The 16,337-nt window shown below is 47.0% G+C and overlaps 7 protein-coding genes across 8 annotated transcripts; 2 read left to right on the forward strand and 5 right to left on the reverse strand.

The window, feature by feature from the left end:
• Positions 1–195: 195 nt before the first annotated feature.
• LOC136189381 (immunoglobulin superfamily DCC subclass member 3-like) lies at positions 196–4,209 on the reverse strand. Of its 2 annotated transcripts, XM_065977326.1 has the most exons (12): positions 3,979–4,209; positions 3,507–3,803; positions 3,165–3,449; positions 2,805–3,107; positions 2,453–2,752; positions 2,007–2,400; positions 1,844–1,941; positions 1,565–1,616; positions 1,221–1,520; positions 892–1,170; positions 783–842; positions 196–732 (listed from the first exon to the last, which is right to left on the reverse strand). In XM_065977326.1, the coding sequence occupies exons 1-6, from the start codon at positions 4,079–4,081 to the stop codon at positions 2,246–2,248; spliced, it is 1,443 nt and encodes a 480-aa protein (XP_065833398.1). In that variant the 5' UTR covers positions 4,082–4,209; the 3' UTR covers positions 196–732; positions 783–842; positions 892–1,170; positions 1,221–1,520; positions 1,565–1,616; positions 1,844–1,941; positions 2,007–2,245. The 2 variants fall into 2 exon arrangements, 1 of the variants encoding a protein (XP_065833398.1); XR_010670380.1 differs by lacking the exons at positions 1,844–1,941; positions 2,007–2,400; positions 2,453–2,752; ... (2 more) ...; positions 3,507–3,803; positions 3,979–4,209 and adding an exon at positions 1,698–1,833.
• Positions 4,210–4,278: 69 nt separating this feature from the next.
• Positions 4,279–5,663, reverse strand: LOC136189383 (heat shock 70 kDa protein 13-like). Its single transcript, XM_065977328.1, has one exon. The coding sequence runs from the start codon at positions 5,624–5,626 to the stop codon at positions 4,355–4,357; it is 1,272 nt and encodes a 423-aa protein (XP_065833400.1). The 5' UTR covers positions 5,627–5,663; the 3' UTR covers positions 4,279–4,354.
• Positions 5,664–5,694: 31 nt separating this feature from the next.
• On the reverse strand, positions 5,695–11,579 carry LOC136189387 (kinesin-like protein KIF16B). Its single transcript, XM_065977332.1, has 28 exons — positions 10,235–11,579; positions 9,941–10,010; positions 9,796–9,885; positions 9,629–9,745; positions 9,540–9,572; positions 9,424–9,485; positions 9,261–9,379; positions 9,140–9,209; positions 9,011–9,083; positions 8,891–8,958; positions 8,744–8,844; positions 8,570–8,689; positions 8,421–8,518; positions 8,282–8,359; positions 8,179–8,232; positions 8,068–8,127; positions 7,892–8,011; positions 7,788–7,842; positions 7,595–7,732; positions 7,452–7,534; positions 7,307–7,395; positions 7,198–7,251; positions 6,552–7,139; positions 6,446–6,497; positions 6,272–6,394; positions 6,133–6,222; positions 5,991–6,080; positions 5,695–5,935 (listed from the first exon to the last, which is right to left on the reverse strand). Exons 1-28 carry the CDS (start codon positions 10,279–10,281, stop codon positions 5,744–5,746), a joined length of 2,934 nt encoding a protein of 977 aa, XP_065833404.1. The 5' UTR covers positions 10,282–11,579; the 3' UTR covers positions 5,695–5,743.
• LOC136189384 (peptidyl-prolyl cis-trans isomerase FKBP3-like) lies at positions 10,397–11,455 on the forward strand. Its single transcript, XM_065977329.1, has 6 exons — positions 10,397–10,510; positions 10,560–10,661; positions 10,719–10,974; positions 11,033–11,103; positions 11,155–11,252; positions 11,310–11,455. Exons 1-6 carry the CDS (start codon positions 10,409–10,411, stop codon positions 11,362–11,364), a joined length of 684 nt encoding a protein of 227 aa, XP_065833401.1. The 5' UTR covers positions 10,397–10,408; the 3' UTR covers positions 11,365–11,455.
• A 34-nt stretch (positions 11,580–11,613) lies between the features above and the next one.
• Positions 11,614–14,400, reverse strand: LOC136189379 (uncharacterized). The gene is made up of 4 exons (XM_065977323.1): positions 13,905–14,400; positions 13,669–13,854; positions 13,528–13,619; positions 11,614–13,473 (listed from the first exon to the last, which is right to left on the reverse strand). Exons 1-4 carry the CDS (start codon positions 14,066–14,068, stop codon positions 11,693–11,695), a joined length of 2,223 nt encoding a protein of 740 aa, XP_065833395.1. The 5' UTR covers positions 14,069–14,400; the 3' UTR covers positions 11,614–11,692.
• On the forward strand, positions 14,113–15,714 carry LOC136189380 (integral membrane protein GPR180-like). Its single transcript, XM_065977324.1, has 2 exons — positions 14,113–15,196; positions 15,264–15,714. Exons 1-2 carry the CDS (start codon positions 14,123–14,125, stop codon positions 15,651–15,653), a joined length of 1,464 nt encoding a protein of 487 aa, XP_065833396.1. The 5' UTR covers positions 14,113–14,122; the 3' UTR covers positions 15,654–15,714.
• LOC136189386 (bifunctional protein GlmU-like) lies at positions 15,179–16,289 on the reverse strand. The gene is made up of 3 exons (XM_065977331.1): positions 16,256–16,289; positions 16,042–16,203; positions 15,179–15,921 (listed from the first exon to the last, which is right to left on the reverse strand). Exons 1-3 carry the CDS (start codon positions 16,274–16,276, stop codon positions 15,673–15,675), a joined length of 432 nt encoding a protein of 143 aa, XP_065833403.1. The 5' UTR covers positions 16,277–16,289; the 3' UTR covers positions 15,179–15,672.
• Positions 16,290–16,337: the final 48 nt, after the last annotated feature.

Genomic DNA, 16,337 nt, shown 5'->3' on the forward strand with positions numbered 1-16,337 from the left:
GCGTCCTATAGAAGCGCGCTCAAAGTCAAAAGGACTCGAAAACGAAAGATCGGAGGACTTTTTGCGTCGATTCTTCCTTTATCGCTGCCTTGGAGCGCAAGGGAAAACTTGTCGCGGGCAAATTTAAAGTGCTTCTATAGTCCAATGCGGTTTCATTGGAGAACGTTCGAATCGCTACTCGCACAATCCGCTCAATTCGCATATTTCGGGTTAACGTGCGCTATCGTCAGAGCTAACATATGTAACAGCTGCTAATAAATACGACAAACAGTTAATAATAATAATTTATTATGATTAGAAACCAGATTTCTTTTCATTGAATAGATGGCCTAGAATGTTGGCGATCCGTGACAGAATCTCTAATTTCTTCTAAAAGTCCTCTTATCCATGCCAATGATGATGCCAGCCAACACTGAAAACGTCCACCAATATTAGCTTCAGCATTATCTTCAATATCACGCGAAGGTCTTTTGGAATACCTCTTGCACAAGATGATGATGAAAATTACTAAGACTACTGCCGCAAGTACACATATACATATACCAATTATCATCCCAACATGATTGTCATTATCCTTAATAGATGAAGCTTTTGTTGTCTGCACTGTCTCGCTTCCACGCGTTGAATAAGCCGTAGAAGTGGTAGGCATCATATTAGTAGTTCCAGCATAGATATCTATGGTTCCAGTAGGGCCAACAGTAGGTGAAGTATTCACTGTGCCTTTAGTTGGATCTGAATATCAATTCTTAGTGCACAGTGTAGTGGAATTAAACAAACAATACCTTGAGCTGATGTTGGCATCTTTGTGGAAGTTCTTGGTGCTGTCATGGTATTATTATCTTCTATGTGGCAACGTGAGAAATACAATTTACCTATGCATGTGCTCATTACCTCTCACAACAATAAATTTCTTTTCCCAATGTTGCCTGTTGAAGAGTGAGAAGATTTCAAGCTCAAATGACAACACGCCCGGTTCCAAGGAATAGACCAGCCTCATTCGTTCCTTGTCACGCACGCAGAAGGAAGAGATATAGGGCTTCAACAGAGATGATTTTACGTTGTAGCAGAGCTTGTTTGCTGTCCCAGTTGTTGCATAAAAAGAAATCCCGACGGTCGTTGCATTCGACAAAACAAAAATGCGATTGGTGGAAAAAATCATCAGAATATTCTCTAAACAAAAACGACTAAGATCTTTATGCGTGTCAAATGAGTCAATTTACTGTTGGTAACAGTGACTTTTATTGGAGCTGAGCAACATCGTGAAACGTTCTTGACGTCGCAACAAGAAAAGAATCCCTGATCTGCTTTTGAACCAAATCTGATTAAAAATCTTGTGTTGCCATTGACGAGCAGAGGAGACGCCAAAGCACCCCGCTCTTGTGCGTCTGGTGTCTGCCCATTCTGAAGCAGCAAGCTTTCACCGGAACAAAATAGAACGATTGGGTCCCCTTCGGCTGCTATTATTTCCTGACTGTCGTTAATAGGAACAGGGCACGTTGGTTGAGAAGCACAATGAAATTCTAAACAGAAATTTAATCCAATTAATTAGTAGGCTAGTTCCTACCAGCAGTCCAAATCAGAAAAAATAGAAAAGTCTAGAGAAACATCTGTGCGACCTGACAACGAAAAAATCTCGAAAATCGTCGCTAACTAAAAATTTTAGATGTACGAAGAGACCAACAGGTCACTGAGGTCACATTTCTTGTGTCTGGACAGTAACTATACGCCTTTTTTAGCGCGATTTCAACTCGACGAAGCCTTTCGTCGAGCACGTGGCCCGAACCATAGCGAAAAGAGACTGCGCGAAGCCAAAAGGAGACGCGGGGGAGCTTATCCGGCTTACCTAATCGAAACACGGAAGCAACACGGCAACTGAACTGCTGGTTCGACGACAGCCGGCAGCAGAATCAGAGATCTCTATTTTATCTCTGGCAGAATGACCTTAGTCGAAGGATGATGTAATTGTTACGTGTCACAGTTGAAGGCGTATGACGGAAACGGATTACCTCACATGTTTGCTTTTGCCTAGACACGTAGTTCGCGCATGCAGCAGAATGACCTTAGTCGAAGGATGATGTAATTGTTACGTGTCACAGTTGAAGGCGCATGGCATGACGGAAACGGATTACCTCACATGTTTGTTTTTGCCTAGACACGCCCTAGTTCGCGCATGCATTCATTTATGAGCTACCGCAGCAAAGATTCGCCAGTCAGCTCTACCAAAAACATCAAAACTCAATTACGCTTACCTAAATTTCTGCCTTAGCGAAACAGCAACGACTACAGCAAAGACAGAAAGAAAAAGAAAGCAAATGGCTATGATCATAGTCCACAGCGAAACTGACGGTACTGCAGTTGGAGGTGACGTTGGTGGTGTGGTGTGACTAGGCTTCACTTTGCCTATTTGAAAAAGGATTAGGCGTTAGAAATATAGAGAAGTCGCAAATCTTACCAACGTCCACAACTGCAACTGAAAAGAATTTACTGTAAATTTCAAGTTCTCTGTCTGTGCGCATGAGACAAGCAAAAACGCCAGCGTCTTCCTTTGACACGCCCGAAACGATCAGAGTCTGGTTTTGATTTCCGACAATTTGACCATCTTTCAGCCACTCAAATGTGAGAACGCCCAAGTTGCACTTTGCAATCTGATACTTCGAGTTGCTATGACAGGAGAGCTCAAGACGACTCCATTCTTTCACCGTTAGAGACGTTTTCGAATTCAAAGATTGACGACAACACATGCACGTTTTTTCTAGATAATTTCAATACAGAAAAATGGTAAGGTGCTACTTCTATTTCATCACCTGCCCCATCATCCGACGTAAGCCAAAGCTCCATATCGACTTGAACAAACGATAAATAATTCATGGCGTAACAGGTAAGAATTCCCGTCTCTTGCAGTGTTGCATTAAAGATTGTCAGCTTACTCGAATTCTCCTCAACAGTCACGCGAAACTTGGAATCGTCGTCTGATCCGACGGCACGTCCGTTGTGCCGCCAAGCAATCAGTGGCCTCGGATGTCCTTCAGCCGTACACGTGACATTCAGGTCGGCATCCGTGGTCGCCGTCACGTTTACGTTCCATTTTCCGACAATTTTTGCAGGGTCTAAAAAAATGAGCAGAATTTACTATAAACACATGTGACATATGCGTATAACTGTACAGTCCACAACGAGAGTTTGATTTCCTGTAAATTTAATCCTATTGGGATTCCACAGGCGATCTATCGTCCAACATTCATACACCCCGGCATGCTCGCGCGTCACGTTGGCAATATCCAGAAACTGGTCCAAGCGGCCACCCAGTTTATATGGATGTCTTGTTCCAAATATTTCAACGCCGGCAAACTTCCACTGAATCAGAGTAGCTAAATCGGTGCTATCGCAGACAAGACGAACGCCGCCAAACTCTTTAGCGGTGAAGACTTTGGAGTAGAGAACGGGTCCCGCTAAAAATAATAACTTAGACATTTATGGTAAGGATCAAATGAGACCGCGCATCTCACATTTTACTTGTAAAGTACCCATTCCTTTCACGTCTTTGCTACCGGCTTTGGCTGAGCAAGAATAGTTTCCACTGTCCGATTTCTGGAGATCTTTGATGTGCAAGTAAAGCGCGTCGCCATAGGACTTGGAAAGGAACCGCTTATTACAATCGTCTTGCCCGATCCATTCATCGCTGTCGTCCTTTGTCCAACCCACCAAAGCAGGTAAAGGATAGCCATGAGGCTCGCAGACGATATCGATCGGATGACCGAGGGGCACTTTCCCGTTTGGCCGCCCCAAGAATCGCACCTTTACGCCTTTGGGAGACAAAACAAGAAACTATACGAAAACGCGCAGAGCTTCTTATAGCCGTTATGGTAAGGCAAGAGAAAAAAAACGTAAACTGACTCTGGAAGCCAGTTAGCGGATACCCTATTGTCCTCCGGCACACCCGCTCGAAGGAAGTGAAAAACAACAGACGTTGCGCAATACCTGGCTCTCCAGCGGCGGAAAGATTGCCGACAGCGGCGACAATCGAAAGCAGCACGATAGCGACGTCAACGCGACGCCAACGCAAACGGAAACGGAACGACATCGCGACGCGAACCCCCGCTGACGTCGGCACCGATGTATCGTTCAGTTGCAGTGAATAACACGAGCGCTATCGTCGTCGTCGCTCAGCGCCGTTCGCTTCGAGGAGAAACGCGGTCAATCCAGCCGAGCCAAGAACAATAGTATACGCGCACCGGCGACAGACACGCCTTATAGCCAAGTAAGGTAGGCGAGAAAACGTCAATCTGGCCAAGTCTTCATTTCTAAATAAATAATCGTAGGAAAGAAATTAACATTACAAAAAAAGGATATTTCTTCACTCTAAGTGAATCTTTTCTATGTTCCGATTTCGTCGTTCGATGGCCGAGACCTGGAGCGGCCACGCGCCGCCAATGATGCCCGCCTGTAGCGCGACGCCCGTCGTCACGGCCAAGTCGGGATTCACGCCGACATTGGGTTCCATTCCGCCGAAAAAATCGCGTATCAGCGCGCGAATTCGCGGCACGCGCGTCGATCCGCCGACGAGAACGACTTCGTCGACGTCGTCCGCCGTTCCCTTGACAACGTCTAATACCCGTCTGACGGGATCGAGAACTTTGAGAAATAAATCCGCGTTAATCGACTCGAATTGTTCTCGCGTGATATTCATCGTTGGAAAATCGTCGATATTAATAAGAGCCCATTGATTATCTGTAAGCTCTAACTTCGCTTTCTCGACGCCCTGATATAATTTCTGCAATCGATCGGGATCACTCACATCCCCGGCTGTCGCGATCACGTGATCGACGAGTCGCTGATTAAAATCCTGCCCGCCCAGGCGATTATTTCCGGCCATCGCCATGGTAACGAACATCCCGCCCTGCACGGAGAGCAAGGAAACGTCGAGCGTCCCGCCCCCCAAATCGACGACCATGACAGTGGAGACGCCCGTTTTGTTGTGAAGTCCGTATGCGAGCGCGGCGGCCGTCGGTTCGTTGATCAGTCGAACGACGTCCAATCCGGCCAATTTCGCCGCGCGAATCGTCGCGTTTCGCTGTTTCTCGTCGAATTCGGCCGGCACGGACATTACGGCTTTCGTAACGCTTACCTTGAGTCGCGATTCGGCGGTTTTTTTCAGCGTTGCGACGATTAGAGCGCCCACGCGTTCGGGATCGATCGCTTCCGTTTCGCTTTCGACGACGAAATGCGGCGATCCCGTCGTCGCGTTCGCTTCGACGACGAACTGATATCGATGCGACGTGTCCGTTCGATTTAGGGACGCGTACGATTTGCCGATGAAGCGTTTCGCGTCGTAGAACGTGTTTTTCGCGTTGTGTTTCGCTTGGGCGACTGCGCTTCGACCGACGAGCCACGTACCGTTTCTGTGACGCGCGACGACGCTGGGAATGATTTCGTAGCCGTCGTTGTCGGCGAGGATTTCGACGCGACCCGTTCCGGCGTGATAGACGCCGATGCAGGAGAAGGTCGTGCCTAAATCGATGCCTACGATGCGCGGAACGGGCGCCGGGAGGCGATTTTGCGCGATGTAGCCGGCGACGAATAGCGCCAGTATCGATCCGCCAAGAATGCTCATCATACCGCTGCCCATGACGAGAGAATTGACGGAGAAATGGGAAAAGATAGGTTTGAACGATGTCCCGGATGGTTACACGTGTACTTGCTACTAGAACAAAATTATATATAAGCTAATAAAAAAAAACCGAGTCTACTGTGCGTCTTTTTTTATGATGAAAGATTTTTGTCCGGACGAAGATGTAAACGGCTTTGCTTCTTCGTTAAAAAAGGGAAATTCTTGGCAAAAAGCGTCTTTCGTGAGGCAGCCGTCAACAGACACCAAAAAGGACAGCTGACAGTCCGGAATTGTAGAACAACATCGCAGCATCCTTCTCGTGTATTTCTGTATAAAGCATTTAGAAATGCAAACCGATTTTAGTAACCTAACAATGACGTACCTCAAGCCCTTTTCGCCTTTTCTCCACAAACTCCGCATTTCTATTTCCAAACCACTTTGCCGGCGGAAAGTCGCGATCTAGATGAAGCATCTGCACACAAAAATCTCGAATGAAGAAAATCCCAAAGCAGTGCACGTCTTGCCTCTGGATAGAGTTCTTTCATGCCATCGTGAAAATGAAGAAATTCGCTGTATCGTCTCTGCACCGTCCAGATGTCAGGACCGATTTTTAACTATAGCAGAAATTAGTGAATTTTTTCATGGCTTGGCTTAGCTGCTGACCTTGATTAGGTACGCGTGATACGACTCTTTCGGTGTTTCATTCCAAAAAGCGGTAGGAATCTCTATCGCGATTAAACTCTCTCTTGGCTTCTTTTCGTTCTTCTGCGGAGAAGTATTTACAATCTAAAATTCACCATTAGCACAGAAAAAGAGTCCAAACAATGTATGACTAACGTCGAACGATTTTCTCTGAGCCTCCATCAAAGACTGCACGTGCCTTTGATCCCTAAACGCCAATAGAACTTATACTGTCATTGATTAATTAAAAAAATCGTCAAACCTTAGGTGCCGTTTTCTCTCCGCAAGTAATTGCTTCTCGAGCTTCATCACAGCCGCATCTTTTTCCAATTCCAACCGTCGACGCTCTTCCTCTCTGGTTTCCTCGAGTTTTCGAAGCTCTTCATCTCGTTCCTTAGCCACCGTGAGCAGCTCGTCCAACGCCTCCGTCTTCTCCTTAATCGTTTCCTTCTCTTTCACGAGCTCCTCCTCGCGAACAATCAGCTCCCGATTGAGCTTCTCGACTTCTTCCGACAGTCGACGATCCTCTCTGGCGAACGCTTCCGTCTCGTCTCGACTATTGACTCGAGAATGTTTCCGAGGACTCTGAGTACTTCGTCTTCGACTGCTCTTCCTTGGCGTCGTTGCTGGCGTCGCCTTTGTATCGACGTCCTCAGACGAAAGACTGCTGTTGTTCGAACTCGATGATATGGCTTTTGCACATTGACTGCGATCGTCAGACGATGATACGTCCGGCGTAGTCGAACTCGACACTCCCGCGGCGGCGGTCACTCTAACATGCTTTCTTTTCTCTGTTTCTATCTCCGCTTCAGTTATATCCGCTTGCATTCTCAACATTTCAAGTTGCCTCCTAGAGATGATAGATGTGTGCACTCAAAAAAAATGTCTCGTACTCTAATAAGACGAACCGAGCATCCTCTAAACGCGTTTCTTCTTCTATTCGTTGCTTCTCCAGCTCAGCTCTAGACGCACAAACTTTATCAGTAAGTCCTCGCAGCAGCATCTCGAAATGCTAACATAGGATTGAGGCCAAACGGTAAGGAGGCCATGGGAGGAGTATCAATTATCCCAGAGTCGTCACCGTCCGTTTCTGTTGGTGATACAGACTACAAGGTAGAAGAATCTTATAGAAGGAGCGTTTCAATTGAGTACGTAAACGCACCCTTCTTCGTTCTCTAAGAACTGCCGCTTGTGCTGGATGATTAAATCGAAATACGTTCGTTTTTCCAAGAATAACGTTGTCACCTAAGAGCAGAAGAATGCACTACACTAAACAGGCAATTGGATCACTAAAAGTGTCGTCACCTTGATGCAAGGAAACCGACTCCATTACGAGCGCGGCGTTGACCAGGCAAGTTCCAGAGACGGGGTGTAGAAGAACGTCTCCGCCTGGACGATGTTCAACGACGCAGTGCTCCGGCTCTATGCCGGGAGCAGTCAAAACTAGACAAAGGAAACGTATATGAAAACGTTTGATACTTTGTGAATCTATTCTTGCCTATGTCCTGTTCGTGTTTTTCACTTCCCCCACAACCAATACGAGTGTTTCCCTCCTAAAATTGAAAAATCAGCTAAAGAAGTCCAGGAGAACCTCTCACCCACCTTAAAGTGGTAAAGAACGACGCCAGAGCTAAGAAGATCGGTTGAGATTTGCATGAAATGAGGCAGTTGCGAATCGACAACGACGCCCACTCCTTCACGTTTCAAAGCCAGTGACTTGTCCTATAATTTGAGACGACTAGTCCGTAGGTGAAACTGACAATCCATGCTAAACCAACCTCCAAAATACGTTGGGTCTCACTCCATCGACTAGCCCATTTTTGAGTCAGCTTTTCAACCTAAAGAAACGCTAGAGTTGGAGTCATTCTATTGCATTCGGTCTCTAATACCAATTCTTCGTTTTCGTGAAGTTTCTCCGCCACTCCCGGCGATGAAGACACCTTCTATTTTACCAATAAAAACGCGTCTGCAACAAATTCTATCATTTCTTACAACGTGACCCGATGCAATCAACGTTTTCAGTCTTTCAATTTCAGCACGAAGCTCTCGAATAAGCTTGACATTAGCATCCTACAAGAAGAAAAGCACTATCTCCACTTAGCCGTTCTACATTAAAAACAAGTTCCCCTACCTCATTTACTGTCGGCCTGTTGACGATATTCTTAGCTCTGTCAGCGTACCTCAACGTGCTCAAAGACTCGGCATAGTTGCAATCAGCGGGAGAAATAGCTACAGAAACGCTATGAAGTCCAATATCTCCATTAAAAAGAGTCTTTTCACCTGCCACCATAATCGTCTTTGCATTCCCTCCCAGACTGTCCTTGAGTAACCAAGTCAAGGACGAGTCCCTGTAAGGAATAAACGGTTTTTTCTGCTTCGCAGACGCAGACGATAGCTCGGCTACGAAAACGAATTAGCATTCGAATGCCACAGCACCTAGGACATCATATCTACCCAGTGCAGATATAACGTTTCCTAAAGTGACGAGCGATCGATTAATATTTCCTCCCTCTTTGAGACGAATTCCTGTCGCTCCCGTCGCACAAGCACGTTCACTAGAAAATAAGAATTAGATTTATTTTATTTGGGATAGTCTTCTACCTTCCAGCCAAGTCGACCAAATTGATGCGACTTGTAGTTTCCGACGGCATTCCCTTGACAAAACGAGCCTAAATCGAATTCCAAAAATGAAATGTTGGTCTATGCAATCTTTTTACCTACCTGAGAATATTTGACTGTAAAAATAGCGTGAGATCTGCTGCTCACATCGTTCATGTTCGTCGAAGCCGTAGTTCTAAAAGAAGACGAATGAGCAAAAAAGGAGTTCTCATTGACAACGATGTATGCTACCTAGTCTCGTTGCCCTTCTCCATTAGAGCCTGAATTCCCTCGTAATCACTGACGAGATGCTGACTTAGTCCTGAGTCAAATGAGTCAATTAATTAATTATTTAATTTTTGGAGTATCCCACCTTCGACATAAGGACCCGTCTTCGGATGTTCCCTAACTCGCAGATTGTGCTCCGCTTTTCCTGCTCTCTTCTTGGGTCGAAGCAAATCTCTCACTTTCTCGTTATATATTTCCATGTAGCTACATGAGAGTTATAGCCTATAAGAGAGAAAGCTTTTTCTTACCTGACTTCCGTTCGAAACGACGAACCGTCGTTCTGATGTTCTAGAATATGGTCATACAAACCCTAGAGAGCAGCAATATATTATGTGAGCCTTCTTTCTCCTTGTCTCTCGCTAACATTGCAAATTCGAGGAATAAGGCCAATATCACCCTAGATCAAAAACATTTGAACCAACCGTTTTCTTTGTGGTGGAGGAAAAAACTCACCGGACTTCCCATCATTGTGTACGTTTTTCCTGAGCCTGTTTGCCCATAAGCAAACACGCAAGAGTTGTATCCTTCAAACGAATTTCTAAGCACGTCTTGTCCAAGATCAGAGAACACCTTGAAAGGAAAAAAAAAACAATTAAGATATACTTCCTTCTTTTACATACTTTTTCCTGCGAATCATAACGTTCGTCTTCCTTTGAAACAGACCAATAGGAATAGTCGTAGGTGAATTCTTTGACACGATCGCGGTCGGTCTGACGAAAAGCGAATTTCTCAATAATTTGGCTACTATTTACCCCTCGCACTCACCTTGACATTTGTTATGCTCGTCTTGGGACCATCCATACCAATAATAAATTGAGACTTGAGATCGATTTCTCTAAAAACGAGAGATGAGGTCAGCACGTGCCGCGTGCAGCCGGTGGGCGGAGCTATTGAGGACTGCTTCTTTTCGCCCTTCGACGATCGTCCGGTTTGCGGATGTGAGCGATAGAGAAACGATTTATGTGAAACGTACACACCTCGCGCATTTAGAATGTTCGTAAAGGCGTTCTATTTCTCGATTGTACGCGTTCGCGCGAGGCTCGCGCGCCCAAAGTTTACCTTTGATTGAGCGGTCTCACTCGAACTGCCACTTTGACGGACGACATTTCGAAATGTCCTCACGAGGAGTCCGATCACAAGACGATGGGAGCGCAATCTCACGTGCGTCGGAACACAAACGTTGATATGAACCCCGCCCACGAACCTGAGTGCGTGCGCTAAATCAGGGAAAATATGGCCGAGCCCGATCCTCCGTTCACGGAGGAGCAGCTGAAAACGGACGCGGTTTCGAAAAAGGAGATATTGCAGTTTGTGCAAGAGCACGCATCGATTAAGGTCGGGGGTCTGTAGATCGGTTTTAGTGTATCATTTCTTTTTGCTACAGTTTCTGCGAGAGCACAAAATCTACGGAAAATTGGCGAGCATTGCTAAATGCACTAAGAAGGATGCTCTCGTCGTTGCATACCAAAAACTATTTGAACTGAAGGTGGATTTAATTTATTTCAAATCGTATAATACATAATTTGGAAGAGATTATTATTAGGCATTTAAAAAAGAAGGGGAAGAGGAGGAGGAGGCAGAGGAAGGGGCGAAAAAGGACGTCAAAAAGGTGACTAAAAAGATGGAAAAAGTCGGGCTTGCAGCCAAAGGAGCAGCCAAAGAAAAAGAAGAGCCTCGCTACACTAAAAAAATCTTGAAAAAAGGAGACGGAAGCACGTTTCCGCGAAAGGGAGACACCGTGGGATGTTTCTATAAAGGGACTCTTTCTGACGGGACCGTATTCGATACAAATATGGGAGGTAATTGCATATATGTATGTGTATTGACGTTGTGTGGGGGTATTGTCTTTCGCTATAGGCTCAAAGAAAAAGAAAGGAGGCGGCGACCCGTTAAAATTTAAAGTTGGAACTGGGAAAGTGATTCGAGGGGTGAGTAGAAAATCACTATAATGTATTTAGACGTTGAAAAATTTTTTGCAGTGGGACGAGGCTCTTTTGACTATGACTCTCGGCGAAAAGGCCGAATTGGTCATCGAGCCTATATGGGCTTATGGGAAGAAGGGATTACCGGAGGGAAAGTGAGGGCCTACATCGAAACGTAGCGTCTACTTCCCGATATTCGTTGTTTTTTTTAGAATTCCCCCCAATTCTACGCTTACGTTTGAAGTCGAATTGGTTTCGATCGACTGAACGATAGATTGTGCCGTGTGAAACATTGCTTCTTGCAAACGTACTTCAAATTGTGTCGCTTTAGGGGTGAAAAAACGAGTAGAAGTACGCACGCGCGTGGCAAACTGCGTCGTAGATCGATTTTCCGCAATTTCCTGTACTTGAACGTGTGTACGAATCCGTTTGCAATTGCCGTGTCTTGTCCGCAAAGCCGCGCGGACGAAGACAAACCGATTAACATCCGAGAACTCGACGAATATGAAGATCCCGGCTAACCTATAATCGGACATAATTAGTTCAACAAATTTAGAAAATGACATTGTCTCATTAGTAGTAGCAGATTGTGAAATTATTCAAAATGGTCATTCATCCTTTCGATAAATCGCCGCGCATACAAATCAACGTCAACAGCCGATATTTCCTCACCGTTCTTGCAAAGACAATTCGCCTTGAGAAAATGCTCCATTTTCTTCGAGCACGTGTACCGCTGCAAAATATCAATCAAACCGAAATAATAGGTTCGTTTACCGTCGACGGACTTGACACCGCCGTCGTCTCGCATAAAAATCGAGACGTAGCTCTCCGTCGAAGCCATCAAATGAGACGGAGCCCGACTCTTCTGAATTGAAGTAGCGGCGGAAGAACGTCGCTGCTGTTGCTGCTGTTTCTTTCGTCTCATGTGACGAGGAACGTTTTGCTCCAAAATGCTCTCGTCGGACGAGACGACGGAACTTGACTCCATCTTTAATGAGTCGCTTCGCGGCGGCGAAAAAACGGCATCCGAAGAATTCGACGTCATTCGACCCTCTGAAATACCAACCAATAGACTATAGTCCATCACGCCTATCTGGGCCAAAAAGGCGACGTCGCTTCTCAACTGAGACATCAATTCGGATTTCTTCTCAGGCCCAATAACGAATGTCTTATTCAAATCGTTATCCTTCAATGTGACGCCGCTGGGCGGCTTGCCTTCGCCACTTCCGGGTTTCAAAACGCGCCGATCGATACTCGATCCTTTCAAATCGTACTTCTCCTTCACTTTGACGCGATCGGACGGCGGAAATATGTTGCCCATGACGGCCAACGAAATGACGACCTGTTCGCGCGCCAAACGCACGCGATGGAGTCCGTAGACGCGCGTTAGAAGCGAATTAGGATTTCTCTCCAAATAATCGACATAGCGTGGAAGTATGCTTCGAAGAAAGAAGAGCTCTCCTTTCGACACCGTCTTGACGATGTATCTCGAATCGAGCGAGAAATAGAAAAAGGAGCCGCTTCTACCGTCGGTAAATTTCTCGAGAAGCTCGCGATCTTCGAGTTTGTCGAGATCCTGAAACGATCGCGAATAGTCGCTCCACTGAATGTTCTGCGCGACGCGCAGACGATGAAAGGCGTCCGGCGCAAAATCGCGAAACTCGAACACGCACGTGTGTCCGCGCGGACGCAATTTCTGTCGTCGAATGACGTCGTAAACGGACTCGTTCAAATCGTCGTTTGCCGCGTTGACGGAAACGGTGTCGAGTATGCCCCAGCTGACGCAACGCATCGCGTCGCGACGGAGACCGGCGCTCACGTCCCGCTGGGCCATCGGACTGACGATGAGCGGCTCGCGCGACGGTTTTCCCTCCACCATCGATTCGATCTCGGAACATGCGCGTTGTCGCGTTGAGATGCGCTCCACGCGACGTCGAATATCCGAGCATTGGATGCGGCCCGTCCACATCCAGACGATGAAGTCGAGAAGGCCGTTGATGCCGAGAACGGCGGAGGCGGCGGTCGCGAGAGTCGTGCTGACGTCGTTTGCGACGTCGTTTACGTTCTGGCGTTGGATGAAGAAGTCGGCGACCCAGAGAGCGAGAAAGATGAACCATTGTATGGCGAAGGCGAGCACGTAGACGGTGCTGTGTTGGAGCACGCGCTGTCGGAGCACGTCGCTGTCTGGAAGGCCTTTGCGTAGGACGGCAAAAGCGAAGACGAGGATTGAGACGGTGATGATGTTGAGAAGAAAGAAGGGACCAAAGTAGAGACCCACGCCGAGGTAAAAATATTTGACTGCCGTATCGTTGACGCTGGCGGGATCGACGAAGCATTGGCCATCGTCAAACCAACACAAACCAAAGTTATTATTACCTAAATAATTAAATTGATCATTTGATGACTATAGTTTGTTTATTGGAAACTTGCCCTGGTACTGTCCAATCACCAGTACGCCTGCTGTCAGTATGCTTGTAGTCCACACGAGAAAATGATAATATCGGTTATACTCCTTGTGAGCACTAGACAAACTTCGTATCTATCTATCTATGTCTTTCTATCTGTATCTACCTGAATGGGTTTCGTATTGCGAGTAGAAGGTCGATGGCCAGTATGACGTACCAGGCACTCGACGCAAACGTGGAAAATTGAAATATCATGCTCGGCACGAGACAGTCGCTGCAGCGTTCCGTTTTCACAAGACGCCACACCGACATGCCAATGCCCAAACCGGCTAGAAGAAAGTCGCAAACGGTTCTAAAAAGAGTATGAGAAAAAGCACAATTCGCATTAGAGGCCTCTTCGACCGAAAAAAGAGCAGTTGAGACGGATGGCGTCGCAGTCTCGGCAAAAGAGCGTACGTCACCATGACGAACGTGCAGCAGACAAGCGATAGCGAGCTGACGCTCAAAACAACGATGTGAAGGTTCGTCAAAGCCTTGGTGTTCATCTCCGGCCCCAGTGTAGCCATGATCTCGCTTGAGCGCAAGGAGATCGTGACTCTGATCACGTGCTTGCGCTTTCGATGGAAGGCGTGTCGTCGCGTCGACGCTCCGTCGTCGCTTGGCTGCTCCTTTTCGGGTTTGCGCGCGTCGTCGACGGCATGCACAGCTCGGGAAAGTGGTCGAGCCTGCGCTTCGCCGACGAGGTGACCCAATTCGGGTTCGCCGGCTCGAGCGGCCAATGGATGTACGGCAACGTGACGAATTTGAATCCAAAGCAATTCCTCGCCCACCAGCTCACTCTCGTATTCGCAAACGAAGACTATTATCGCAAAGGAACGGCGCTGTACGAAGCGGTAAAGGGAAACGTAAAAAAACCCAACTGTTCGGCCATTATGGAACCGTTTTCTCGCGTCGCTCGAATGCCCGTCGACGAATGCGACCGCGACGGGCCAAACGCGACCGATTTCCTTCGCTACGTACCGTGCAAAGAGGACGCAACGTGTCCCACCCAGCCCCACAACGTCACATTGGTGACGGCGTCTCAATTGACGTTTTCCGTCGACGCGGGGGCGTGGCCGTCTAATTGGTACGTCATACTGATCGCCTGCAGTCTCGGTACGAACTACACGAATTGGCGTCCGTGCCAATGGGAACGCATTTCGCTGGGATCTCGGTATCAAATCGACGTCGAATACGACATGTGGCTAGTGAACGGAAATCCTTTCGGTCCCAATCGCGACTACTTCACCTATCAGTTCTCGTTCGAGACGCAGGGCATTTTGCAGATGTACATCGCTTTTCTCTTCGCGCTAACCCTTCTCGCCATAATCCACGTGTGTCAGCGAACGCGCAAGGGAGCTCAACAACACACGCTCATTCATCTCTATAGCACGTGTCTCGCCTGCACGTGGGTCTCGGTCTTTTTCGAATTCGTTCACTATATGGTGTACGGGCAGAATGGGAAGGGGGTGCCTGTTCTGCTTACTCTAGGCGACTTCTTTTCGGGCGCCGGTCAGTCTTTTCTCATGTTGCTTCTGTTACTTATAGCCAAAGGCTGGACCATCACCACGACTATATTAACACGAAAGCGAGCTTTGTTTCTTATCTGGGGCGTATACGTTTTTCTATATCTCATACTTCTCATCATAGTAACGGTACGAGGATACACATACGCATTGATCTATTGCTAACTGTTCTCTTTTCTCTCTCTCTCTCGCTTAGGTTCAACATGATGATTTGACGGGAAAGATTCCCTATGAAACCGTTCCCGGTGGAATTATTTTGGCTCTGCGTTGCGTCTTTTGGTTTTGGTTTCTCTACGAATTGCGCGTGAGTTATCTCCAAGAGAACGTGCAAAAGAAGTTGGTCTTCTATCGCCTATTTTCTCTGCTCTATTCGATCTGGTTTCTCTGTTTGCCTATCGCGATTGCGATCATCTCTGGTGCCGTTAGTAGCATGTACAAATTCAAAGTAACAGTCGGCGTTTTGCTCTCTCTCAACGTTCTCTCGCTCGTCGTCATGGCCTCGCTACTGTGGCCGTCTCGATCGAAATACTATTTCAAACTAACGACGCCCGTTCCAGATCAGAAGAAATTAGTCGAAAAAATATGAGACGTTTTTTAGATAAATTTTAACTGGTGTCTCGACTTTCTATTTCTAGTTCTAAAAATCCCGTCGACGCGTCCATGGCCCGTTTGAACGCGAGCCCGCTACACTCGCCGATAACAATCTCGGCCGTCGTGAATATGATCATATTTCCCATCACGTGACCTCCCACGACTTTACCTTCCTTATCGCTCAGACTTGCGTGGAGATGACCGCCTTCGTTTAGAGTTCCGACCAGAGAAACGATTTCGTGACGATCGCTCAATTCCATGATCTAAGGTGGAGACACTCGCTGCAACCACTTCCGGGAAGAATCTTTGATTAATTTATTTTTTTAATTTGATTTAAAGTTTTCTCGTTATTTTATCTAATTCTGCTGTGTGAATCGACTGACTTTGTTTGCTTTTCCTGCCTCTGCGTCTGCCAGGCGAAGGGTTGCGCGTGTTACGCTTCCGACGCATGTTAGGATGAAGGCGGCTTTGAGCTCGTTTTCGACCACAAAGCGCTGCAGCGAACTGCAGATCTCGTCTCCTGGTCGCAGTCGAAGGGCGTGGCACTAAATAGAATGCTGTATGAACGCCTGGGAGGTGAAGCACGTCGGGAAAAACCTGCAACGAACCGGCGGCCATACTGTACTCGAGAGTTGGGCCCGGATTAGGATTGTGCACGTATAAATACTACCGGTACATT

Source organism: Oscarella lobularis, chromosome 7, assembly GCF_947507565.1.
Source record: "Oscarella lobularis chromosome 7, ooOscLobu1.1, whole genome shotgun sequence".
In the NCBI taxonomy this organism is placed as follows: domain Eukaryota; kingdom Metazoa; phylum Porifera; class Homoscleromorpha; order Homosclerophorida; family Oscarellidae; genus Oscarella; species Oscarella lobularis.

Bases quoted from the DNA above. Each gene is read 5' to 3' on its own strand.
- LOC136189379 (XM_065977323.1), bottom strand. From the start codon at position 14,068: ATGGCTACACTGGGGCCGGAGATGAACACCAAGGCTTTGACGAACCTT. The intron at 13,620-13,668 runs GTAGATACAGAT...AAGTTTGTCTAG, and splicing joins GCAATACGAAACCCATTCAG to TGCTCACAAGGAGTATAACC. The intron at 13,474-13,527 runs GCAAGTTTCCAA...TTAATTATTTAG, and splicing joins GGTGATTGGACAGTACCAGG to GTAATAATAACTTTGGTTTG.
- LOC136189383 (XM_065977328.1), bottom strand. From the start codon at position 5,626: ATGGGCAGCGGTATGATGAGCATTCTTGGCGGATCGATACTGGCGCTA.
- LOC136189386 (XM_065977331.1), bottom strand. From the start codon at position 16,276: ATGGCCGCCGGTTCGTTGCAG. The intron at 16,204-16,255 runs GTTTTTCCCGAC...CATTCTATTTAG, and splicing joins TGGCCGCCGGTTCGTTGCAG to TGCCACGCCCTTCGACTGCG. The intron at 15,922-16,041 runs GTCAGTCGATTC...TCTCCACCTTAG, and splicing joins AGGCAGGAAAAGCAAACAAA to ATCATGGAATTGAGCGATCG.
- LOC136189387 (XM_065977332.1), bottom strand. From the start codon at position 10,281: ATGTCGTCCGTCAAAGTGGCAGTTCGAGTGAGACCGCTCAATCAAAG. The intron at 9,573-9,628 runs GTGAGTTTTTTC...TTTTTGATCTAG, and splicing joins ACACAATGATGGGAAGTCCG to GGTGATATTGGCCTTATTCC. The intron at 8,128-8,178 runs GTATTAGAGACC...GCGTTTCTTTAG, and splicing joins TTCACGAAAACGAAGAATTG to GTTGAAAAGCTGACTCAAAA.
- LOC136189380 (XM_065977324.1), top strand. From the start codon at position 14,123: ATGGAAGGCGTGTCGTCGCGTCGACGCTCCGTCGTCGCTTGGCTGCTC. The intron at 15,197-15,263 runs GTACGAGGATAC...TCTCTCGCTTAG, and splicing joins TACTTCTCATCATAGTAACG to GTTCAACATGATGATTTGAC.
- LOC136189384 (XM_065977329.1), top strand. From the start codon at position 10,409: ATGGCCGAGCCCGATCCTCCGTTCACGGAGGAGCAGCTGAAAACGGAC. The intron at 10,511-10,559 runs GTCGGGGGTCTG...TTTTTGCTACAG, and splicing joins AAGAGCACGCATCGATTAAG to TTTCTGCGAGAGCACAAAAT. The intron at 11,253-11,309 runs GTGAGGGCCTAC...TGTTTTTTTTAG, and splicing joins AAGGGATTACCGGAGGGAAA to AATTCCCCCCAATTCTACGC.
- LOC136189381 (XM_065977326.1), bottom strand. From the start codon at position 4,081: ATGTCGTTCCGTTTCCGTTTGCGTTGGCGTCGCGTTGACGTCGCTATC. The intron at 3,450-3,506 runs GTGAGATGCGCG...TATTATTTTTAG, and splicing joins GGGTACTTTACAAGTAAAAT to CGGGACCCGTTCTCTACTCC. The intron at 2,401-2,452 runs GTAAGATTTGCG...TTTTTCAAATAG, and splicing joins AGTTGCAGTTGTGGACGTTG to GCAAAGTGAAGCCTAGTCAC.